The sequence below is a fragment of the Oncorhynchus mykiss genome, chromosome 10 (genome assembly GCF_057628025.1).
Source record: "Oncorhynchus mykiss isolate SJ-2025 chromosome 10, ASM5762802v1, whole genome shotgun sequence".
Taxonomy (NCBI): Eukaryota; Metazoa; Chordata; class Actinopteri; order Salmoniformes; family Salmonidae; genus Oncorhynchus; species Oncorhynchus mykiss.
Window position 1 is genome coordinate 46,667,870 of NC_143031.1, and position 26,047 is coordinate 46,693,916.

The 26,047-nt window shown below is 43.8% G+C and overlaps 1 protein-coding gene across 4 annotated transcripts; it reads right to left on the minus strand.

Moving 5' to 3' along the window:
• Nucleotides 1-2,991: 2,991 nt before the first annotated feature.
• Nucleotides 2,992-15,518, minus strand: LOC110534083 (pyruvate dehydrogenase E1 component subunit alpha, mitochondrial). 4 transcript variants are annotated; one of them, XM_036990488.2, is made up of 13 exons: nt 15,072-15,490; nt 14,331-14,351; nt 12,665-13,555; nt 11,999-12,067; nt 11,738-11,911; nt 11,491-11,617; nt 8,595-8,686; nt 8,415-8,507; nt 8,154-8,309; nt 7,999-8,070; nt 7,831-7,898; nt 4,417-4,525; nt 2,992-4,236 (listed from the first exon to the last, which is right to left on the minus strand). In XM_036990488.2, exons 1-13 carry the CDS (start codon nt 15,126-15,128, stop codon nt 4,072-4,074), a joined length of 2,094 nt encoding a protein of 697 aa, XP_036846383.2. In that variant the 5' UTR covers nt 15,129-15,490; the 3' UTR covers nt 2,992-4,071. The 4 variants fall into 4 exon arrangements, with proteins under 4 accessions (XP_036846383.2, XP_090042990.1, XP_021474417.3 ...); XM_090186864.1 differs by lacking the exon at nt 14,331-14,351 and having other exon boundaries at nt 15,072-15,504; XM_021618742.3 differs by lacking the exon at nt 12,665-13,555.
• Nucleotides 15,519-26,047: the final 10,529 nt, after the last annotated feature.

The window sequence follows — 26,047 nt, forward strand, 5'->3', positions numbered from 1 at the left end:
AGGTGGACTGGGGACAGCAAGGAGTCATCATGCCAGGTAGTCCTGAGGCATGGTCCTAGGGCTCAGGTCCTCCGAGAGAGAGAGAGAGAAAGAGAGAATTAGAGAGAGCATACTTAAATTCACACAGGACACCGGATAAGACAGGAGAAGTACTCCAGATATAACAAATTGACCCTAGCCCCCCGACACATAAACTACTGCAGCATAAATACTGGAGGCTGAGACAGGAGGGGTCAGGAGACACTGTGGCCCCATCCGATGATACCCCCGGACAGGGCCAAACAGGAAGGATATAACCCCACCCACTTTGCCAAAGCACAGCCCCACCACTAGAGGGATATTTTCTACCAACTTACCATCCTGAGATAAGGCAGAGTATAGCCCACAAAGATCTCTGCCACGGCACAACCAAAGGGGGGGCGCCAACCCAGACAGGAAGATCACATCAGTGACTCAACCCACTCAAGTGATGCACCCCTCCTAGGGACGGCATGGAAGAGCACCAGTAAGCCAGTGTCTCAGCCCCTGTAACAGGGTTAGAGGCAGAGAATCCCAGTGGAAAGAGGGGAACCGGCCAGGCAGACAGCAAGGGCGGTTCGTTGCTCCAGAGCCTTTCCGTTCAACTTCACACTCCTGGGCCAGACTACACTCAATCATATGACCCACTGAAGAGTTGAGTCTTCAGTAAAGACTTAAGGGTTGAGACCGAGTTTGCGTCTCTCACATGGGTAGGCAGACCATTCCATAAAAATTGAGCTCTATAGGAGAATGCCCTGCCTCCAGCTGTTTGCTTAGAAATTCTAGGGACAATTAGGAGGCCTGCGTCTTGTGACCGTAGCGTACGTGTAGGTATGTACGACATTCTTATCGGCAGACTCAATAGCCTTGGCGTCTCTAATGACTGCCTCGCCTGGGTCACCAACTACTTCTCAGATCGAGTTCAGTGTGTCAAATTTTAGGGCCTGTTGTCTGGACCTCTGGCAGTCTCTATGGGGGTGCCACAGGGTTCAATTTTCAGGCCGACTTTTTGACGTCGCTCTTGCTGCTGGTGATTCTCTGATCCACCTCTACGCAGATGGAACCATTCTGTATACATCTGGCCCTTCTTTGGACACTGTGCTAACAAACCTCCAAATGAGCTTCAACGCCATACAACACTCCTTCCGTGGCCTCCAACTGCTTTTAAATGCTAGTAAAACTAAGTGCATGCTCTTCAACCGATTGCTGCCCGCACCCTCCCGCTCGACTAGCATCACTACTCTGGACGGTTCTGACCTAGAATATGTGGAACTACAAATACCTAGGTGTCTGGATAGACTGTAAACTCTCCTTCCAGACACATTAAGCATCTCCAATCCAAAATTAAATCTAGAATCAACTTCCTATTTCGCAGCAAAGCCTCTTTCCCTCATGCTGCCAAACATACCCTCGTAAAACTGACTATCCTATCGATCCTTGACTTCGGCGATGTCATTTACAAAATAGCCTCCAACACTCTACTCAGCAAACTGGATGTAGTCTATCACAGTGCCATCCGTTTTGTCACCAAAGCCCCATATTCTACCCACCACTGCGACCTCTATGCTCTCGTTGGCTGGCCCTCACTACACATTTGTCGCCAAACCCACTGGCTCCGGGTCATCTAGAAGTCTTTGCTAGGTAAAGCCCCGCCTTATCTCAGCTCACTGGTCCCCATAGCAACACCCACCCATAGCACGCGCTCCAGCAGGTATATTTCACTGGTCATCCCCAAAGCCAACACTTCCTTTGGACGCGTTTCCTTCCAGTTCTCTGCTGCCAATGACTGGAACGGATTGCAAAAATCACTGAAGCTGGAGTCTTATTTCTTCCTAACTTTAAGCATCAGCTGTCAGAGCAGCTTATCGAACACTGTACACAGCCAATCTGTAAATAGCACACCCAACTACCTCATCCCCATATTATTACTTACCCTTTTGCTCTTTTGCACCCCAGTATCTCTACTTGCACATCTGTCACTCCAGTGTTAATGCTAAATTGTAATTATTTCACCTCTATGGCCTATTTATTGCCCACCATCCTACTCTTCTACATTTGCACACAGATTTTTCTATTGTGTTATTGACTGTACGTTTGTGTGTAACTGTGTTTTTGTCACAGTGCTTTGCTTTATATTGGCCAGGTTGAAGTTGAAAATGAGAACTTGTTTTCATCTGGCCTACCTGGTTAAATAAAAGTGAAAGGAAATAAAATAAAATATGGACTTGGTATTTTACCAAATAGGGCTCTTCTGTATATCACAAACACATTAAGGAAAGATATTCCACACATTTTCTTAAGGCACACCTGTTAATTGAAATGCATTCCAGTTGACTACCTCATGAAGCTGACTGGGGCAGCAGGTAGTCTAGTGGTTAGAGCGTTGGACTAGTAACCGAAATGTTGCAAGATCGAATCGCCGAGCTGTCATTCTGCCCCTGAACAAGGCAGTTAACCCACTGTGCCTAGGCCATCATTGAAAATAAGAATTTGTTCTTAACCGACTTGACTTTAGTTAAATAAAGGTACAATTTTTAAAATGGAGAGAATACCAAGTGTATAATGCTGTCAAGGCAAAGGGTGGCTACTCAAATATATTTTGGATTTAACACTTTTTGATTAGTACATGATTCCATGTTTGTTATTTCAGTTGACGTCGTCACTATTATTCTACAATGCAAAAAAAATAATAGAAACCCTTGTATAGGTAGGTGTCAACTTTTGACTGGTACAAATATATATATACACACACACTTATTAAATTGAACTATATACACACATACATAATTTATCCCTTGCGCTTAAAGAAAAAAGGCATATGCCATTTAGCAGACTTATCAACAGCAACATTTATGCATGCATTTTTGTATGGGTGGTCCCAGCAGGAATCAAACCCACAATCACGCCATTGTAAGCGCTGTACTCTACCAACTGAGCCAGGGGACCACATATTCACACAAAGCCCAAAACAAGTTAATTAGTTTCTTTAAGTTTATTTGTGTTGATAGACTATACAGACATTGACAGCGCACATACACGTCCTGATCTCGTCACCTCTTGGGGGGGTGGGACCAGGACAGATCCATGTGTAGTGCCCCACTGTTTTTTAGCGTCTGACCATTATTCACTGTAACAGTTGACCGCCAAGACTCCCAAAAGAGGCATTTCCTATTCTTGCTTGAAGCAGTTATAGTTTGAGTACTGGTACGTTAGGTACAAAACACAGGCGGCAATAAATATGAGGCTGATTAGAAGAAAACAAATCTTTTAGGGAACTAGAGAGCATTATGATTTAGAAGGAGAGTGTCTACAAAAATGGTGTATGACTGACACAGTGAAGGCATGAAGTCAGCAGTATTCAATCATCTCTCTGAAGCATCACAGCACAATGTACAGACTCAGCCTCTGTTCATGTGGATCGGCGGTGTTTGTGCTCGGCTACGAGTGTGACACAGCCTAGAGACATCTTCCAAACAAGATCCCACAGGCACAGGTTTGATTTGGCAAGATAAATAAACGTTATCATCCCAACATAAAGCTCTTTATTTAATCTTATATATTTGGATAGGGAAGAAAACACTAATCAAATAGGAATACTTATGCCAGTAATGTTAAGGACAATTGGTCCATGTGACCAGTCTCAGAACAACATTTGGAGTAGGATAATGAAAGGCTCTTCTTACTTCTCTGCTGTGTTTGAAGTGGCCTTTCAACAGAAAAGACAAGAGCCAATCATGTGGCATGAGCACTGCAAGTAGCAATGACTCCGAGTTAGTCAATGAGGTATGACACCAGTCAGGCACTCTTTTTGGGTGTGGAGTGTTTGGATTAGGGCTCTGGCAGAGGGTCAATGGAAAATAAATGGGTGGCATAAGTTGTTCTTGGCACGGGATGAGGATGTGTGTGTGTGGTGGTGGGAGGGGGTAAGCAAAGAAGATTAGAGTCCATGAAGGCCATTGGCTGAGATGAGGAATGTGATGTGTGAAAAGATAAGTGCATTGATGGAGCATAGGGGAAGGGCATAGGAGACAAAGGGGTGGAGCACAAGAGCCTTTAACTGGTCGACGTCAGCTTGGTCCATGGGGTGGCGCCACGCACTTCAAAGGGCTGATCATTGGCGAAGATGTGGCTACACAGGTCATCCAGAGGGGGCTCGGGGTCTGTGGTGGCAAATTGTGCAGCATCTTCAATCTCCTTCCTCACCGCAATATCAATCTCCTGCACACATACGGGACAAGTGAAGTTTGGTCATTACATCCAAGACATGCTTTTATCAGCTGTAACTATTTACAATGCGTTCCAATCAGGCATTTTTCAAACTTAGTCAAAGATCTGAATCTTTGACCATTTATATACTGTGTCGAATGGCCAGTATATCAGTGAATATTTGAGAATCACCTTGAGCTCCTCTATGCTAGCCATGTTGTTGCTGAGCATACGGTCCTTCAGCATGGAGATGGGGTCGCTCTTACTACGAACCTCCTGGATCTCCTCACGTGTGCGGTAGCTGAGGAAAGAGCGGGGTAGGGGTGTGCAGTGTCACTATGGCAGCTAAGATAATGCAGGGAGGAGGCTACTGGGGGACAGAGTGCAGGGGCAGCAATATATTAGAGCACTGAAAGACTAGCTGTTAAATCCCTGGTAGGTCAGCACTAGGTTTCCATCCAATTGGTTCCAGATTTTTATGGAGAGATAAAAAATATATGGCTTAATCAATATGCACATTTTCCCACGAGGTGTTTCCATCAAACTGATTTGTTGTGAAGAAAAGGCTGTGATGACGTGCACATAAAAATCATTTTTGGGGCTATGTTCCCAAAAAAGGCCATGGCTGCGGCTCTGTATGTAACCCCCCCAGTTCTACCTCCCTCACAGTAACATATCACTGAAATCACTGAGCCTCATCTCCCTCACTAACTTTAAGCATCAGTTGTCAGAGCAGCTTACCGATCATTGCACCTGTACACAGCCCAACTACCTCATCCCATGTTATTTATTTTTTTGCTCCTTAGCACCCCAGTATCTCTACTTGCACATTCTTCTTCTGCACATCACTCGTGTTTAATTGCTAAATTGTAATTATTTCGCCACTATGGCCCATTTGCTTTACCTCCCTAATCTTAATACAGTTGCACACACACCGTATACAGATTTTTATATTGTGTTATTGACTACGTTTATGTGTAACTGTTGTTGTTTTTGTCACACTGCTTTGTTTTCTTGGCCAGGTCGCCGTTGTAAATGAGAACTTGTTCTCAACTGGCCTACCTGGTTACATAAAGGTAAAAAAAAATAAAAAAATACTATGCCAGACACTCAAATGTCCAGATGATCAAATACTTGCCCATGTTTGTTAGATAGCTGGTCAGTCTAATTTATCATGGCCAGATTACGTGGCCAGTGGGCTTGATCCCCAGTTTATTTTGTTGAGTCACTCCGGCATCATATGAACACACATACAGTGCCTTGCGAAAGTATTCGGCCCCCTTGAACTTTGCGACCTTTTGCCACATTTCAGGCTTCAAACATAAAGATATAAAACTGTATTTTTTTGTGAAGAATCAACAACAAGTGGGACACAATCATGAAGTGGAACGACATTTATTGGATATTTCAAACTTTTTTAACAAATCAAAAACTGAAAAATTGGGCGTGCAAAATTATTCAGCCCCTTTACTTTCAGTGCAGCAAACTCTCTCCAGAAGTTCAGTGAGGATCTCTGAATGATCCAATGTTGACCTAAATGACTAATGATGATAAATACAATCCACCTGTGTGTAATCAAGTCTCCGTATAAATGCACCTGCCCTGTGATAGTCTCAGAGGTCCGTCAAAAGCATCATGAAGAACAAGGAACACACCAGGCAGGTCCGAGATACTGTTGTGAAGAAGTTTAAAGCCGGATTTGGATACAAAAAGATTTCCCAAGCTTTAAACATCCCAAGGAGCACTGTGCAAGCGATAATATTGAAATGGAAGGAGTATCAGACCACTGCAAATCTACCAAGACCTGGCTGTCCCTCTAAACTTTCAGCTCATACAAGGAGAAGACTGATCAGAGATGCAGCCAAGAGGCCCATGATCACTCTGGATGAACTGCAGAGATCTACAGCTGAGGTGGGAGACTCTGTCCATAGGACAACAATCAGTCGTGTATTGCACAAATCTGGCCTTTATGGAAGAGTGGCAAGAAGAAAGCCATTTCTTAAAGATATCCATAAAAAGTGTTGTTTAAAGTTTGCCACAAGCCACCTGGGAGACACACCAAACATGTGGAAGAAGGTGCTCTGGTCAGATGAAACCAAAATTGAACTTTTTGGCAACAATGCAAAACGTTATGTTTGGCGAAAAAGCAACACAGCTAAACACACCATCCCCACTGTCAAACATGGTGGTGGCAGCATCATGGTTTGGGCCTGCTTTTCTTCAGCAGGGACAGGGAAGATGGTTAAAATTGATGGGAAGATGGATGGAGCCAAATACAGGACCATTCTGGTAGAAAACCTGATGGAGTCTGCAAAAGACCTGAGACTGGGACGGAGATTTGTCTTCCAACAAGACAATGATCCAAAACATAAAGCAAAATCTACAATGGAATGGTTCAAAAATAAACATATCCAGGTGTTAGAATGGCCAAGTCTAAGTCCAGACCTGAATCCAATCGAGAATCTGTGGAAAGAACTGAAAACTGCTGTTCACAAATGCTCTCCATCCAACCTCACTGAGCTCGAGCTGTTTTGCAAGGAGGAATGGGAAAAAATGTCAGTCTCTCGATGTGCAAAACTGATAGAGACATACCCCAAGCGACTTACAGCTGTAATCGCAGCAAAAGGTGGCGCTACAAAGTATTAACTTAAGGGGGCTGAATAATTTTGCACGCCCAATTTTTCAGTTTTTGATTTGTTAAAAAAGTTTGAAATATCCAATAAATGTCGTTCCACTTCATGATTGTGTCCCACTTGTTGTTGATTCTTCACAAAAAAATACAGTTTTATATCTTTATGTTTGAAGCCTGAAATGTGGCAAAAGGTCGCAAAGTTCAAGGGGGCCGAATACTTTCGCAAGGCACTGTAAGACATGGCAAAATGTGTAGAATTGCAGTAAGTTAGCTTTAAAATGGCAAATAGCTCTCCACCAACAAGAGGGGTCTGAACAGATCCCACCATGTCGAACAAACAAATTGTCGACATTTATGAATTTTAACCGACATTTCCTGTTTCCATTAGCCCTGTCGTGGCTGTTTTTATGCGCCAGGTAAATCATCCGCATTAAATGGTTGGATGGAAACCTGTTTACTGATGGGAGTTCGAATAACTTCTCCAGAGAAAACAGATAGGTAGGTAATCTACAATAGTAATCTACTAATCCAACAAGAATAGAGTATACAAAACATTAAGAACACCTGCTGTTCCCATTACAGACTGACCAGGTGAAAGAAATGATCCCTTATTGATGTCACCTGATAAATCCACTTCAGTCAGTGGAAATACACTTCATGTCAAACCTGAAGGGGAGGAGACCGGTTAAAAAATGATTTTTAAGCCTCAAGAAAACTGGGACATGGATTGTGTATGTGTGCCATTCAGAGGGTGAACGGGCAAGTCTAAATATAAGTGCCTTTGAACGGGGTATGGTAGCAAGTGCCAGGCGCACCAGTTTGTGTCAAGAACTGCAATGCTGCTGGGTTTTTCACACTCAACAGTTTCCCGTGTGTATACAGAATGGTCCACCACCCAAAGGACATCCAGCCAACTTGGCACTGTGGGAAGCACTTGAGTCATTGGTATACTCAGTGTAGCTGTGAACTTTTACCTGACGCCAGGATCGCTCATGCTGTGTCCATGGTAACGGTAGGTCTGGAGCTCCATGAGGATAGGGCCCTGAACACAGGTGGAGCAGAGAAACAGAGTTAAACACACAAACCTGTACACAGTACACACAGACAAAATTAACAACCCTGTTCGTAAGTTTGATGCTCACCTTTCCAGATCGGCAGTGATCAGCTGCAAACTTGGTGGCCTCTCTAACACACAGGACATCCATCCCATCCACCTGGATACAGATACATTGCGTGAGTTTAAGAATGACATTTTTTATGTTGTACAGAAGCGTGAATGTATTAGTTAGCGGTCTACCCTGAGGCCAGGAATGTAGTCTCCTCTCTTGTAGTATTCGGTGCTGGCAGAAGAGCGCTCTACTGATGTGCCCATGCCATATTGGTTGTTCTCACAGATGAAAATGATGGGCAACTTCCAAAGAGACGACATGTTATAGGTCTCAAATATCTGACCCTGTGGATTAATACAAATTTAGTCAACAGTTGGGCTCAAATCTAAACTTGAAGTGATTGTCCTTCATATGTTCCATGCATGCAGGTTTCAAGAAGCATGTCAAACCTGGTTGGCTGCTCCATCACCATAGAGACTGACACACAGCTGGTCATTGCCCAGGTACTTACAGGCCAGGGCTACACCGGCTCCCAGCGGTACCTGAGGGGAGATTAGGCAGGTGCTATATTTGAGAAGGATTATTTCAAATCTAAGATAAATGAATAACGCTAGGCCTTTGTGAATTACCTGAGCTCCCACAATGCCATTGCCTCCATAGAAGTTTTTAGTGTACATGTGCATAGAGCCTCCTTTTCCCTTAGCAATGCCTCCTCTACGACCTTAATGAGACAGCAAGGGAAGAAAATAGGAAATGAGGGAAGAAAACAATGAGTGAAAGAGGTGTTTGAATGGTTTGGAAGACAAAATCAGAGGTGCAAAGTACAATGATTAGCTCTTGGTGCTACGCGATTATTTATTTAACTAGGCAAATCAGTTAAGAATAAATTCTTATTTACAATGACAGCCTACCAACGGCCAAACCCAGATAACGCTTGGTCAATTGTGCGCCGCACTATGGGACTCCCAAGCATGGGCGGATGTGATACAGCCTGGAATCGAACCAGGGACTGTAGTGACATCTCTTGCACTGAGATGCAGTGCCTTAGACCGATGCACCACTCGGGAGCCCAAATGTTAGTTTTTTGGGGGGGGTTATTAAACAAATAATTGACCGACAGTTTCAATTACTTTAATTCCATTTAGTTATTGGGGGTGAGCCCAATGTTCTGTTTCTCTAGAGAGAAATCAAATCAGTCACGAGAGAAATTAAGTAAAGAACTAAATGGGACGCTGGGCTGAAGGGAGTTGTAGTTTTTATGAAGCAAATATTAAACCTAGTTCAGCACAGAACCGTGGTAATTAATGACACGGACCATAATCCATTGAGCCTGTTCTTTTCCGACTCGGACACAGATTGATACACTTAAGCCTCCTATGTTAGATTAGATACACAGAGAGCATACACCACTGCATGAGAGAGTAATGTACACAACGAGAGAGGGATAGAAAGTTTTAAAGTATGCCTTATCTACTTTGAAGAACTAGTAAAATTATTTATTCAGAAAACATACTTAGGGAAGGCTAGCCTAGCTAAATAGGATGACTAAAGACAGCACAGTATGGGGAAAACACAGAATGTTAAATGGTTGTCTGGCTGGCTGCTACTGTCTGAGCAGGTGAGATGACTAAGGAATGAAAAATTATGAAGTCAAAACTAAGTAATATACACAACTGAAATATTTTATTATTTAATAGTAATTTCCTCCTCCCCCTATATGGACCTGACAAAGATAATGGAATGTTTTTGCAATTGAATGTTCATCATTTCTAGCTTTGGCATTTCCATTAAAAATCGCTAATCCTTGTTTAATAATGCGTTTAATGTAAATGTTTGAAAAATATACACTGCTCAAAAAAATAAAGGGAACACTTAAACAACACAATGTAACTCCAAGTCAATCACACTTCTGTGAAATCAAACTGTCCACTTAGGAAGCAACACTGATTGACAATAAATTTCACATGCGGTTGTTCAAAAGGAATAGACAACAGGTGGAAATTATAGGCAATTAGCAAGACACCCTCAATAAAGGAGTTGTTCTGCAGGTGGTGACTACAGACCACTTCTCAGTTCCTATGTTTCCTGACTGATGTTTTGGTCACTTTTGAATGCTGGCGGTGCTTTCTCTCTAGTGGTAGCATGAGACAGAGTCTACAACCCACACAAGTGGCTCAGGTAGTGCAGCTCATCCAGGACGGCACATCAATGCGAGCTGTGGCAAGATGGTTTGCTGTGTCTGTCAGCGTAGTGTCCAGAGCATGGAGGCGCTACCAGACAGGCCAGTACATCAGGATACGTGGAGGAGGCCAACAACCCAGCAGCAGGACCGCTACCTCCGCCTTTGTGCAAGGAGGAGCACTGCCAGAGCCCTGCAAAATGACCTCTAGCAGGCCACAAATGTGCATGTGTCTGCTCAAACGGTCAGAAACAGCCTCCATGAGGGTGGTATGAGGGCCCGACGTCCACAGGTGGGGGTTGTGCTTACAGCCCAACACCGTGCAGGACTTTTGGCATTTGCCAGAGAAGACCAAGTTTGGCAAATTCGCCACTGGCGCCCTGTGCTCTTCACAGATGAAAGTAGGTTCACACTGAGCACGTGACAGTCTGGAGACGCCGTGGAGAACGTCCCGCTGCCTGCAACATCCTCCAGCATGACCGGTTTGGTGGTGGGGCAGTCATGGTGTGGGGTGGCATTTCTTTGGGGGGCCGCACAGCCCTCCATGTGCTCGCCAGAGGTAGCCTGACTGCCATTAGGTACCGAGATGAGATCCTCAGACCCCTTGTGAGACCATATGCTGGTGCGGTTGGCCCTGGGTTCCTCCTACTGCAAGACCTCATGTAGCTGGAGTGTGTCAGCAGTTCCTGCAAGAAGGCATTGATGCTATGGACTGGCCCGCCCGTTCCCCAGACCTGAATCCAATTGAGCACATCTGGGACATCATGTCTCGCTCCATCCACCAACGCCACGTTGCACCACAGGCTGTCCAGGAGTTGGCGGATGCTTTAGTCCAGGTCTGGGAGGAGATCCCTCAGGAGACCATCCGCCACCTCACCAGGAGCATGCCCAGGCGTTGTAGGGAGGTCATACAGGCACGTGGAGGCCACACACACTACTGAGCCTCATTTTGACTTGTTTTAAGGACATTACATCAAAGTTGGATCAGCCTGTAGTGTGGTTTTCCACTTTAATTTTGTGTGACTCCAAATCCAGTCCTCCATGGGTTGATAAATTTGATTTCCATTTATAATTTGTGTGATTTTGTTGTCAGCACATTCAACTATGTAAAGAAATAAGTATTTAACAAGAATATTTCATTCCTTCAGATCTAGGATGTTTTATTTTAGTGTTCCCTTTATTTTTTTGGAGCAGTATATATATATATATATATATATATATATATATATATATATATACATATATATAATGAAATACAGTTACTCCCTAATAATCGAACAGACCTCAAAAAGCAGTAATTGTTCAGCACTATTAGTTATCTATTGGACTGAGTCAAGTCCACTCACCAGTGAGCTCAGCCATGATCTCCCTGACGGTCCCGCCCCTGGTGAGGGTGTAGCCATGGGCGCGGTATGCAGTAATCAGGTGATCTGACAGGGTGATACCCCCCTCAATGCCAACCGCACAGGCTTCCTATCATAGAATAACAAACAGAATCTCTGAGCGTTTATATTTGAATGAAGTGCGTCTGCGTGTTCATGCGAGACTGTACGTTTGCTTATACAATACATGAGTGATTGTGTGCACTCTGACCTGGCCATCATACAGGTGACAAAAGCCTCTGATGATCTTCTGCTTGTACAGCTGATCTGCCTTCAGCTCCATGCGTCGTATTGTCTGCATGGTGCGGTAGTACTTCAGCCCCTCCTCCCGGGTCAGAGTGGCCGTCAGGGGTGGGCCTTCCTCCAGACGATGAAGGTCAACTTTCTATAGGAGGGAGCACACAATGAGATCAAGGCAAAAAGTGAGTACCAATCAGCTAAAAAAAAAATATAGACTTTTTATTTGTCTTACCTTTATGTCAAAGGTGGCCTCAGGGGTGAAATCAGCATATGAACGTGACGACGCCACCATGCTGGCAGCCTAAAATAAAAACAGAGGACATTGTGAGAGGTTTCACTCCACGTGTACCTTCCACCAGACATCACAAATATACTTCGCAAGACCTGCAGTCGGGCAAGTCAGGAGGACAGACCCAAACAGTGAGAAAGGGTAGAGTGAACAACCTTGAGACAAAACATAGCTAACTTCCAGCGGTTGATCCACACACCACAACTAGTGTGGATAAACACTCCATTGTCACTGAGATCGCCAGTGAAAAGTCATTGTCTCAAACACTGAACCAATCAACTAACAAGAATGCCTCGTTGGCTGAAAACAGACATATCCAGAACACTGGAAAAATCTAATGTGTGTTCAAATGTGAATGTTTAATGGAGAAATAGAACATAGTGTTGTAGACCAAATATGAATAGAGTTCATTTTGGGGTGAGCAGGTTCGCACAGCCAGTCAATTCAAGCACTCTAGGGAAACAGTGATCACCACACCATGTGCTTAGCCTTAGTGTGAGAAAACGGGTGGATCACTGCACCTGTGCATAAGGGCATGCAGTGTACTGTAAAAGCATGAGTAGTGGTGAGGGGAGGAGTGTAAGAGACAGGGGGGCTGCCAGTACTCACAGCAAGCTGTGGCTCTGGTAAAGGAGCGTCTTCAGTCAAGCTGAGGGCGATCTCAGGGCGTGAAAGCAACATTATGTCTGTATTCTGTCTCCTCTCTGCCAGCTGAGGCTCAGATATGGAAGTGTTGCTGTTTGTACTGATGTCAGGTTCGGGTGGGTTTAATTCCTGAGTCGGTTGGTCTGTGTTTAGAGGTTGTTCTGGTGATGATAGTTCTAGCGTTAGTTGGTCAAAGTTCATTTCTGCTTGTGTTGAAGAGTGGGCTATGATAGGGGCATCAGAGGTTATTGGAGGCTCTGGTAAAGTCGATTCTGATACTTGAGAGGCCATCACAGCTGACAGTTCAGATGAGTTTGATTCTGGAATAAATGGGTTTGTACTCACGAAGGATTTGGATAAAGTTAATTCAGAAACAGTCAAGGCGGTATCTGCCAAGGGTTCTGCTTCTGAAACAGTCAGGCCAGTTGCTAAGAGTTCTGGTGAGTTTAGATTTGGTTGCTCTGATACGGATAACTCTGAGACTGACGGGTCCGTATTGATCACATGGTGAAGTGATAGATCTGCAAATGGTTTGTCAGTGTCAAATAACTCCTCTTCAGGTTTACTGTTGAAGACAGGGAACGGATCGACTAGAGTGACTTCTAGGGGTTCTTCTTTAGGTATTAGTCTGCTGGCAATTGTACGTTCTGTGGTCAGTACAGCACTGGGGTCTATTTCAGTAAATGTTTGATCAGTCTTTGGTCTTTTGAAATTGTCTGCTAGAGGACTGTGTGAGATGGAGTATAAATCTGTGTCTGGCTTGTAGGGTCGTAGTGCTGGATCTGGTGGAGAGGTTGTGTCAGCATACTGCCCCTGGACTGCCAGCAGCTGCAAAACAGCCTTGCGCATGGAGGACTGGGGAGAGAAGAGCCAGGCAGATAAGTCACTGCAGAGTCAACACCCACTGAGAGGTTTGAAAGCAGCAGCAGTTAACTCCTCCATCTCAAACATCTAAAGGTATTTTGGTTGGTCTGAAGGGGTTGATCCAGTTCAATACAAAAAAAAAAAGCTATTCTCAACACAAAGTGCATCATCTGAGTTCTTTGTTTAATCAGGAATACAATAGTGTTATTCCACATAACTACTGCACCAATTAAAGCCCTTTAAAGAAATAGGCTAGTTCTACACCACATTCTCTGCACTAAACTTACAAACCAAACAACTTTCCACTCACAACATAAAATAAACAGTACCTACCAATCAGACCACATTTGGCTTAGCCAAAGCATCTGCGCTAGCCAGTTGGCTCTGACACCACTATCCAATGTGAAATAAGTAGGTCTAGCTAGAAGCTATATGAGATAGGTCTGTGTGCATGTGAGAATGAATAGCTCAGAATTTTCAAAAATCAACAAGGTGAGGGATAAGAAGATAGTAAAGCATGATTTCTTAAAGAATACAATAAACTGTTTTTCTAGTGGCGGGTTGGGTAAATACAATGTTGAAGGATGCTGGAAAGGGACAAAAGTGTTCACCAGTGGTCACAAACTAAAATCATTGAGTTGAAGTATGGCACATACCATGTGAAAGGGAAATAAATCATTTAGATTAAAGCTGGAGTGCAAAACAGGCAGAGTCAGGCATCACAGGGATTGTATCACCCTTACACTTGAGTTAAACCACATCTTACCTCTGACACAACCTGGGCTCCCTATAAGGCAGCCATTAGGAGAGAGAACCAAAGGGGAAAAAGTGAGATAACAAGGGAAAGAGATCAATTAGAGAATCACGAGATTGTCAGACATGAAAAGACTACATTTCCAACAATTATGTGCCACATCAAATGTTTGACTTGTTATCCATGGTGGCCAAGCCAGCCAATCACACATTTTTAGTTCCCTGTGATTACCTTCACAACACTGATCCTCTCTCATCATACTGACACTTCCGTCAGAAGCTTTTTCACATCATTAAGACCTTACCATTGGGTATCTTGATTAATAGCTGACATTGTGGCACAGAAACAAAAACAACCAATGATGTGATATGAGACGCTCTCGCATCTAACGTTATTAGACTGCCTTTGATGAGGATGCTGCTGGAGGGAAAGCTTGTTAAGGTCAAATATTTTGACACGTTAACAGCTAGGTAAACGATTGGCTAGTTAGCTAACTAGATAGAGTACCGGTAACTTAGGCCTTTTAATATGATTCCCTAGGATGGATCTTAGCTAGCAGGTTAACTTTACTACAGCTAGGCAACAGTCCTATGTGTATCTAAAGCCAGGCAACCTAACGTTACCCCGGTACGCGTACGAATTGGGGCCTTGCTGTCTAGCAAGGTCAGGACGGCAGCTGGTCTTGCTTAAGAAAAAGGCATGCGGCACTTTATATCCTATACTACTAAAGTACTACACAGAAACAATACTTACATGTCTGCTTGCACTACCCCTCAGTACGTTGGAGATTATTGTCAGCATCTTTTGCATACTATCGTGCTGCTACCGACCTGCGGTCTCAGGACGTTTCTCCCCTCCTTTCTGCTGCCTGTCTTCTTCGATGAGGTTAAACGGCGATGGCATCTAATAAAATGTTGCATTACCGCCACCTACTAGACTGGAGTATTAACTCCCTTGTACTTTGCTGGGAAAAAAATCTTCAAACGTTTATCATTTGAATATGCTGTGTAGTGTTAGGGCGAAACCCAAAACGTGCAGCAGTTGGGGTCCCGAGGAACGCTGGGTTACATGCTGACCAAAGCGTACGCGAGCGTTGCCAAATAAATTTAGAAACCCAGGTTATTCAATTATTGCACCCACACTGCTCGCGCACGCCAACGAGCATCTGCGACGCCAATGGATAAAATAGAACTCATTCCTATTTCTGACGCAGTTCGCACTGCAAGTCCTGCCTCTCCCATCTCCTCATTGGCTCATTGGTTTATAGAAGCAGGTACCCGTGTGCCATCTCGTCATTGATTATACCCACGTGGGTGATTTGAAAGACGAGCTGTTTTGCGGGTAGTCGTGGTAATACAATGAAAGTTTAGATGCGATCCCCATATAAATTAAACGATGAAAAAGGCTGGAAGGAGGAGGGATGACTAGAAACGATTCGGTTGGCTATTTTATGTGTGGATTCATTGTCGGAGTAGAGGTCCTTGTGCATTTCAGGTAAAATAACAACTCAATGTTTATATGCCAGGACAAATTAGCTAGCAACAGCAAGCTAGCTAAATGGGACAAATTAACGTTAGCTAGCAAGTGCAAGCTAACTAGCTAAATTACCATACATGTTTAATGCTTTTCGACCTGTTCCCAAATTAATATAATTGGTTCATAGTTTGTTTGTTTTGATATTTTTACCTGCGTGTCGTGATCGCGTTTGGTGTGTGGGGGTTGCAGAAGGAATTACTGCATACGAAGCAAGTACTTATAAATAGTCATGAAAAAGACATAAACTGGTTTAGACTGTTTAAACAAGGACCTTCAGAGGATACTGACAATACATCCTTCACACCCCTCTTAAGCATGAGTAACACAATATACATTTTATTGTAGGGACCCTTTAGAATTATAATAATATATCCCATTTAACAGACACTTTTTCCCAAATGCAACTTTGTACATGTTTTTTAAAATATATATATATATATTTCTTTTTACATATGGGTGGCCCCAGTGGGAATCGAACCCACATCCCTTGGCTTTGTAAGCGCCATGCTCTACCGACTGAGCCACAACAAAATAGGAGTTATTTTAATGCTTTCATCACATTGTTTTTACATTAGTTTTATATAGCCAAATCAATCCTTATCACACACTAGAGAAAGGGCAAGTACCCCTGGAAACGGTTCAATCGAGGTCAAAATGACGTGTGCACATGAAATAAGAGCACCCCCTGCATGCATTTGTAGTTCTTGGAGAGAAAGATGGCGGAAACAGATGTTCTGTTTGAAACCAACGGCGCATCGGGTGAAGATGAGAGCACAGAGAGTCCGAATGAGTGTGTTACAGTGGCAAAAAAAGAAAGAAAACAAGAGAAGTAAAGTTGTGGGGAAGTCAAAGTTTTGGATCAATGCTACCTGTGGTATCCATTTGACGTCTCAAGGAAAATATGGGATGCGTTGGAGTATAATGTGTTGTGGATGAGAGTCACAACAAGTGGTCTTAAAGTTTTTGTGTGTCTGCGGAGCAGAAAAAGCATGCTTTGCACCTCAAAAACACATCAGGGGTGGAATGTTTCATGTATGGAATTTTTAATCAGGGTGTCTATCCAGGGGGTTATCTCTGGGGTGGCGCATGAAGTGAATGCAGATTATATACCTGAGGAAGTAGGTGAAGTGATTGGTTCACGTCTATTGACCAGTACGGTAGATTGAGTAAAGAAATTCACTTAATTCATGTTATTGTTCTTTGATGAAGAGTCTCTCCCTTCTCATGTGAAGTTAGGATTTAGGATTTAGTTAGGAGATATTCTGTAAGAGTTTTTGTACACAAGCCCCCTTCAGTGTCATTAATGTAAAAGATTCGGGCATGTGTCAAGTGTATGCAGATGGGAACTAGTTAGGCTACTAGCCCAAGTGGCGAACGCTAGTGACGTTTCACTTTGTTCGCGGAATAGATGTTTTTTGGAGCCATGGAACCTGCTAGCCCGGCCCAGGGCTACCAAGCAAGGCCCCGGCCCGTTCCCCATCAGACCCATGCCTATGCAGGGCAACCATTTTGGGCAAGGACACGCACTCCCTCTGTCATCTGCCTGGGTGTCGAACAAGCGGAAGCAGCATTTGACCGACCCCCAGTCATGCATCCAGAGCAGGGTTTTTACTACTGAACAAGTCTGCTAAATTAACATATTATTTCTACCATTTATCAGCATACACCCAATATGTTCCCTTTGTTGATGATGCTTATTATGCATTATAATTGAACCAAAAGATTACATTTAAGGCACAGATCTGGGGAAGAGTACCGAAACATTTCTGCAGAATTGAAGGTCCCAAAGAACACAGTGGCCTCCATCATTCTTAAATGGAAGAAGTTTGGAACCACCAAGACTCTTCCTAGAGCTGGCCGCCCATCCAAACTGAGCAATCGGGGGATAAGAGCCTTGGTCAGGGAGGTGACCAAGAACCTGATTGTCTCTCTGACAAGACAACCATCTCTGCAGTACTCCACCAATCAGGCTTTTATGGTAGAATGACCAGACAGAAGCCACTCCTCACTAATAGGCACATGACAGCCCACTTGGAGTTTGCCAAAAGGCACATAAAGACTATGAGAAGCAAGATTCTCTGGTCTGATGAAACCAGGATTTCATTATTTGGCCTGAATGCCAAGCATCACGTCTTGAGGAAACCTGACACCATCCCTACGGTGAAGCATGTTGTTGGCAGCATTATGCTGCAGGAATGTTTTTCAGCGGCAGGCCACACAGCCAAGAAAACGCAGGAGTGGCTTCGTGACAAGTCTCTGGATGTCCTCGAGTGGCCTAGCCAGAGCCCGGACTTGAACCCGATCTAATATCTCTGGAGAGACCTGAAAATAGCTGTGCAGGAATACTCCCCATCCAACCTGACAGAGCTTGAAAGGATCTGCAGAGAAGAATGATGTAGCGTCATACCCAAGAAGACTCGAGGCTGTAATTGTTGCCAAAGGTGCTTCAACAAAGTACTGAGTAAACGGTCTGAATACTTATGTAATATTTAATTTTTATGAATCAGCAAACATTTCTAAACTGTTTTTGCTTTGTCATAATGGGGTATTGTGTATAGATTGACGAGGGGGGAAAAAACAATTTCATACATTTTAGAATATGGCTGTAACGTAACAAAATGTGGAAAAAGTCAAGGGGTCTGAATACTTTCCGAATGCACTGTATATGACTAACAAGGGTGGTGAGGGTTTTGCTTTATGCAGGTTTGTCTTGTAGGCCTATGCAACTTTAAAAATGTAACTCAGTCTGTCATCATTATTGTGTTGTTTGATTACATTCAGGGAGGCTAATAATTTGTGATTGAAAAGGCCAAAGTAGCCTAGCCAGCCCAAGTTTAAATATAAACAAAATGTGGTCACATTTTCAGAAAATATATTGGATGTGTTTATAGCCCATTTAGATAAATAAATGGGCTATAAATACATGTCATTACCACTTCGTTTACGCTGCCCTGGGTGACGGGGCGCATTGGCTGTAATGCACCTGCTGTTGTAATCCGTAGCCTACACTTGATCACACTGAAAAATCGCCTAGTTTTCATCCCAAACAGCATGGCAAATAGATAATGTTTAGGTGTAGGCTGTTGCAACATTTCTGTTAAGAATTTTAGCTTGTGTTTGTCGGGGTTGAGCTATTATCACGCTTGCTAAATATCTGAGAAACGTGGAGAGAGCGCTTTGCTAGATGTGTCTTATGCTGTCCCGCACGACATGTGATTTCCATGACTCTGCTTGGTCAAGACACGCAGTACTCCAATATGAAGGACACAGAACTTGTGCACGAGTTGTCAAATCATTAAGCAAATACGTTAAACAAACAGTACTTTCCTCCAATTTGTAATGCTTTTCCATCATTATTTTCATTAAACTCCACCTTAGTTCTGTAAAGTACTTAGGTAAAAGTACTTTTGAAGTACTACTTATGTTGTTTTACTATTTATAATTGACAACTTTTAATTTTACTTCACGACATCCCTAAAGAAAATAAATGTACTTTTTATTCCATACATTTTCCCTGAGAGCCAAATGTACTCTTTACATTTTGAATGCGTAGCAGGACAGGAAAATGGTCCAATTCATGTACTTATCAAGACAACATCACTGGTCAACCCTATTGCCTCTGATCTGGCAGACTTGTAGCCCGCATGCTTTGTTTGATAATTATGTCTGAGTGTTGGAGTGGGCCCCTGGCTATCCATACATTAAAAAAACAAGAACATTTAGTTTTTTTTTTATGATTCATACTTTTAATACTTAATTATATTTTTTACATTTACTATTGATACTTAAGTATATTTAAAATTAAATACTTTAAGACTTTTACTCAAGTAGCATTTTACTGGGTTACTTTCAACTTTTACTTGAGACATTTTCTATTAAGGTATCTTTACTTCTACTCAAGTATGACGATTGGGTACTTTTTCCACCACTGCTCAATCTAAGTGGTGGGGGCGCTGCAGGCAGTGGGTTTAACAAAAATGCATATGTCCTGGGGTAAATACAGGCGACTATATTGCTTAGTCACCTTGTCCTAGAGAGATTTACTCAGTTATTAAAACGTAATGCCATGGCACAGCCCTTTAAGTGTTTCTATAATCCCCTATGGGGCATTTTCTGTTAAACGCTCTACAACAAAGCTTTCTTAGTGTCCAACAAGCTTTCTCTGCCCTTAACCTAGTTCTGAACACCTCCAAAACAAAGGTCATGTGGTTTGGTAAGAATGCCCCTCTCTCCACAGGTGTGACTACTACCTCCTGAGGGTTTAGAGCTTGAGGTAGTCACCTCATACAAGTACTTGGGAGTATGGCTAGACGGTGCACTGTCCTTTTCTCAGCACATCAAAGCTGCAGGCTAAAGTTAAATCTAAATCTAGACTTGGTTTCCTCTATTGTAATCGCTCCTCTTTCACCCCCGCTGCTAGCGACTGGAACGAGCTGCAACAAACAAACTGGACAGTTTTTATCTCAATCTCTTCATTCAGACTCAATCATGGACACTCGTACTGACAGTTGTGGCTGCTTTACATAATGTATTGTTGTCTCTACCTTCTTTCCCTTTGTGCTGTTGTCTGTGTCCAATATTTTTTACCTGTGCTGCTGCCATCTTGTGTTGCTACCATGTCATGCTGTGTTGTCTTAGGCCCCTCTTTATGTAGTGTTCTCTCTTTTCGTGATGTGTGTTTTGTTCTATATTTTTAATCCCCCGTCTCCGCAGGATACCTTTTGGTAGGCAGTCATTGTAAATAAGAATATGTTCATAACTGACTTGCCTGGTTAAATGTAAAAATGTATTATAAAATGTATTGTGGAAAATGTATTGGAACAATTTCCCAGTTTGACCGCTAGGTTTTATGGGTATTATGACTCATACTGTGGTACTCTGTGTAGAATTTATTGGAGGCTCGATCTAATTCTCAAGTCTTAAATATGCCGCATAACTACTTCTCGTCTTTGCCTGCCCTTGAACGGTCTAAGTATTTAGAAAAGTTTATTGTTGGCTTGCCTGTATACTTTCAACTTGCCGGAGACCAGTTGTGAAGACAATCCTGCCAAAGTAGCCTATTGCGATATCTATACCTACTTCGTGTAATCTCCAGGTTGACACAGGCAATACATATAGCTAGTTAGATACAAACAAGTGTTAGCTAGCAATTTACTGTGAATGAAGTGCTTCGAACACACAAATGTATCGAGGAACAGATTTCCATTATCTTTCCAGGGTATAGCCTGAAACCATGAGTTTCGTCTAACCTGGACCTTGGGAAGTTGATGAAACTTAATTTAGCGGTCTTTTCTTTGACTATTATTCAAACAAAATGGTACACAACAGCTTTTCAGCATCTTAGCTATAAAAGAGTTATCTAACGTTAGCTAGCTGAAAAGTCCATTGGAACCGGTAATTTGGCTGATGGTGACATACATTCCATGTGGCAGTCTCTGTTCATGATAACATTTTTACTTTTAGAATCAGTGTTTTTAGATATGATGTAGTTTTGATTAAGATGACATGGAAGTATGTTAAACAACCAACCAAGCATATTCAAAATGTTTTATAGAATGATAGAAGAAAAAAAGAATACAGCCATTGTCTGGTTATGAGTAGGCAAAATAAAGTTGGCAATTTAACATGTGAGTCCAGGAAATACCCTACTCGGGAGCATGATCATGTTTAGCCACACCTCACCATGTGTATCTATGGCATCAAACCATGTGTTTGATACCATTCCACTCCAGCCATTACCAGGAGCCTGTCCTCCCCAATTAAGGTGCCACTAACCTTCTCTCAGCCTCATGGCAAAATGTGTAGAATAGACTGAGATTAGCTATAAAACAACAAAATATTATCTTTGCCCCATGGCAAAATGTGTACAATTGTAACAAGTTAGCTGTTTTGAGGAAGGGTTAAAGTGCCTTGATCGACCTATTTTTCACCTAGTCAACTCGGATTCAAACCAGCGACATTTCAGTTACTGGACCAATGCTCTTAACCACTAGGATACACGCCGCCCTTCTACACGCTTACTGTATGGAAATAAGTGGTGTAATTTTGAGATGTGGTGCAACCAAAAACAGATCCTCTGGATCTGAGGTGTTATGCTTCTTGCAGGACCTTTTGGACAGAGGGAAGGTTAAGGTCTATCTCTATGTTAAATAGGCTTCCACAAGAACAAGGTGGGAAATCACCCCCTGTTATGTTGTTTCATGAAGGGGGCATGTCCAATGATGTGTAGGAACCGAGGATGACTGACAGGGGTCGCTGTATTGAAGTCACCACACAGCCTTCTTGGTAGGTTTTGGAAGATATAGAAATGCATTTATTCATGTCTATAATCGTTTTTGACACAATTATTATATTAGACACATTAATGCACACTTTTAAATTATATTAAAGATACAAATAATACATGAAAAAATTAATAAAATCATTTTCCTTAAAGTAACAAAAAAATACTTAAATACATGGAATTAATTCCTATGGAGGACTGCTCCTACTGGGGAGTGCCAATATGGCCGACCAGTGGCTTCAAAGCCTCTCGATGGCCAATACATAGCGCAAGCAATCCAGGGTTTATATACATAATTCGGCACATCCCATACGCCCAGTTCCCAAGCCCTTAGCCCCATCATGGGATTAGTCTATTGTGCTTGAGGCTATTTCACAGCAGCCTTTTGAGCTGCTGGAACTATGGAGATGAAATATCTCTCCTTTAAGACAACTTTACTACAAAAGGAGTGAATGAGCTGCATGTACTGTCAGTCATCATTCGTGCCTGCAGTTTGACCATGGCTTTTCCAAGTTCACCTTGTTGCCCATGTAACAAGTTTGCTTCCTTCCCTCTCTTCGTCCCTACCTGGGCTCGAACCAGGGACCCTCTTCACACATTGAGAACAGTCACCCTCAAAGCAGCGTAACCTATCGCTCCACAAAAGCCATGGCCATTGCAGAGCCACAACTACTTCAAGATCTCAGAGCGAGTAACATCACCGATTGAAACGCTATTAGCGCACACCCCGGTTACACTCACCCCACTTTTGACACAGCAACCAGTGATCCGGGTCAGCAGCATCAATGTAACAGATTTGCTTCCGTCCCTCTCCCCTACCTGGGCTCAAATCAGGGACCCTCTGCACTACATCAACAACAGTCACCCTCGAAGCATTGTTACCTATCGCTCCACAAAGGACGTGGCCCTTGCAGTGCAAGGGAAACAACTACTTCAAGGTCTCAGAGCGAGTGACATCACCGATTGAAATGCTATTAGCGCGCACCCTGCTAACTAGCTATCCATTTCACACCGGTTACACCCAATTAGCCCATGAGTTGGTCATTGTCACATGATGAGGAAGCCATGCGAACTTCAAACCCAGTGTCTGCCCGCAGCCTAAGGGGTGAATATCCTCTTGGTCTAACGGTCTAAGACGTTGGTTGCTCTGGGTTCATGCCCCGTGTCATACAATGCTGCCCAACGTGGGGTGGTCTCTCATGAGTGAAGAGGTCAAAGGGGGGTGAATGTAGTGGTTATGGTCACGTGATGAGGTAGCCCTGCCTGTGAACTTCAAAACAAGTGTCTACCCAAGGGGGGAATTTCCTCTTGGTCTAAAGGTCCAAGACATTGGTTGCTCCTGTGGAAGCTCTGAGTCCCGTATGTTACGCCCAATCCCGCCTTTATGCCCGAGGTTAGCGCAATTACAATTGTCTGGCCTTGGAGCTTGTGGCTTTCCACCCGCCACCTTTCTTTTCGATTGAAGAGGAGCGGCTACACCGTTTTGTCCCATATGTGTGTTGCGTGTATACTTGGATAGGAAGAGAGTTTTGCACAAGAGTGACCAACTCTTTGTGTCCTTGGTGCCTCCCTGCAAGGGGAGTCCCCTCTCTTGTTAACTGTTGTCCCATTGGATTGTGGAAGCAATTGTATTGGCCTATAATAACGAGGGGTTACAGCCTCCGGAGGTCCTAAGGGCTCACTCCACCAGAGGTATGGCTACCTCTTGGGCTCTGTTCAAGGGACTCTCCTTGCAGGTGATTTGCAGTGCAGCTTGTTGGGCATCCCTCATACCTTTATGAGGTTCTTCTGACTAAACGCCACTGCTCCGTTATTGGCACATAATGTCCTCAGTGTCAGGGCCTCTGTGTCTCTATCTTCCACCCCAGAAGCAGCAGGCGCTATGCATCAAGCTTCTCAGGGGTTGGCCTGTGTTGGTCTTTGCTCTCCAGAGCAGGGTGCCGCTGAAAGAAGTGATCAGTGATGAGAAAGACTATTCCTGGTGTTTGACTCCTGCCGTTTGGTAAGATGCAAACCCGGTGGAAATGGTTAGACGGAGGATACCCTGTTTGTCTTGGAGTTTCTACCTGATAAGATCAGGCTAGGGTACATTAACTATTCGTTGAGGGCAATTGTTCCGAACCTGCTACAGTGCTTCAGGTGCCAAGGATTCAGACAGTAGCAATATGTAGAAGGTATATCCCCCAATGTGGAAAGTGTGCAGGAGGGCATAGTTAGAGGTGTGTGAAACATACAGGAACTCAAATCCTTCTGTTCACCTGATTTTAGAATTCCTCACAATCAAATGTCGACCGCATTATCTACCAAGAGAATTCTCTTCGATTATAATCACAGCCGTATATATTCCCCCCCAAGCAGACACATCGATGGCTCTGAACGAACTTTATTTGACTCTTTGCAAACTGGAATCCATACATCCTGAGGCTGCATTTGTTGTAGCTGGGGATTTTAACAAAGCTAATCTGAAAACAAGACTCCCTAAATTGCATCAACATATCGATTGCACAACCAGGGCTGGAAAAACCTTGGATCATTGTTATTCTAACTTCCGCGACGCATATAAGGCCCTGCCCCGCCCTCCTTTCGGAAAAGCTGACCACGACTCCATTTTGCTGATCCCTGCCTACAGACAGAAACTAAAACAAGAAGCTCCCACGCTGAGGTCTGTCCAACGCTGGTCCGACCAAGCTGATTCCACACTCCAAGACTGCTTCCATCACGTGGACTGGGATATGTTTCGTATTGCGTCAGATAACAACATTGACGAATACGCTGATTCGGCGTGCGAGTTCATTAGAACGTGCGTTGAAGATGTCGTTCCCATAGCAACGATTAAAACATTCCCTAACCAGAAACCGTGGATTGATGGCAGCATTCGCGTGAAACTGAAAGCGCGAACCACTGCTTTTAATCAGAGCAAGGTGACTGGTAACATGACCGAATACAAACAGTGCAGCTACTCCCTCCGCAAGGCTATCAAACAAGCTAAGCAGCAGTATAGAGACAAAGTAGAATCTCAAGTCAACGGCTCAGACACGAGGTATGTGGCAGGGTCTACAGTCAATCCCGGACTACAAGAAGAAAACCAGCCCAGTCACGGACCAGGATGTCTTGCTCCCAGGCAGACTAAATCACTTTTTTGCCCGCTTTGAGGACAATACAGTGCCACTGACACGGCCTGCAACGAAAACATGCAGACTCACCTTCACTGCAGCCGAGGTGAGTTAAACATTTAAACGTGTTAACCCTTGCAAGGATGCAGGCCCAGACGGCATCCCCAGCCACGCCCTCAGAGCATGCGCAGACCAGCTGGCCGGTGTGTTTACGGTAATATTCAATCAATCCCTATACCAGTCTGCTGTTCCCACATGCTTCAAGAGGGCCACCATTGTTCCTGTTCCCAAGAAAGCTAAGGTAACTGAGCTAAACGACTACCGCCCCGTAGCACTCACTTCCGTCATCATGAAGTGCTTTGAGAGACTAGTCAAGGACCATATCACCTCCACCCTACCTGACACCCTAGACCCACTCCAATTTGCTTACCGCCCAAATAGGTCCACAGACGATGCAATCTCAACCACACTGCACACTGCCCTAACCCATCTGGACAAGAGGAATACCTATGTGAGAATGCTGTTCATCGACTACAGCTCGGCATTCAACACCATAGTACCCTCCAAGCTCGTCATCAAGCTCGAGACCCTGGGTCTCGACCCCGCCCTGGGTACTGGACTTCCTGACGGGCGGTCCCCAGGTGGTGAGAGTAGGCAACATCTCCACCCCGCTGATCCTCAACACTGGGGCCCCACAAGGGTGCGTTCTGAGCCCTCTCCTGTACTCCCCGTTCACCCACGACTGCGTGGCCACGCACGCCTCCAACTCAATCATCAAGTTTGCGGACGACACAACA

What these genes read in the sequence shown, in the direction of transcription:
- LOC110534083 (XM_036990488.2), bottom strand. Translation starts at nt 15,128, where the DNA reads ATGCAAAAGATGCTGACAATAATCTCCAACGTACTGAGGGGTAGTGCA. An exon ending in GAGCCCAGGTTGTGTCAGAG is followed by an intron (nt 13,556 to 14,330) that starts GTAAGATGTGGT and finishes TTCTCTCCCCAG; the next exon opens with TCCTCCATGCGCAAGGCTGT. An exon ending in GTGATGGAGCAGCCAACCAG is followed by an intron (nt 8,310 to 8,414) that starts GTTTGACATGCT and finishes ATTAATCCACAG; the next exon opens with GGTCAGATATTTGAGACCTA.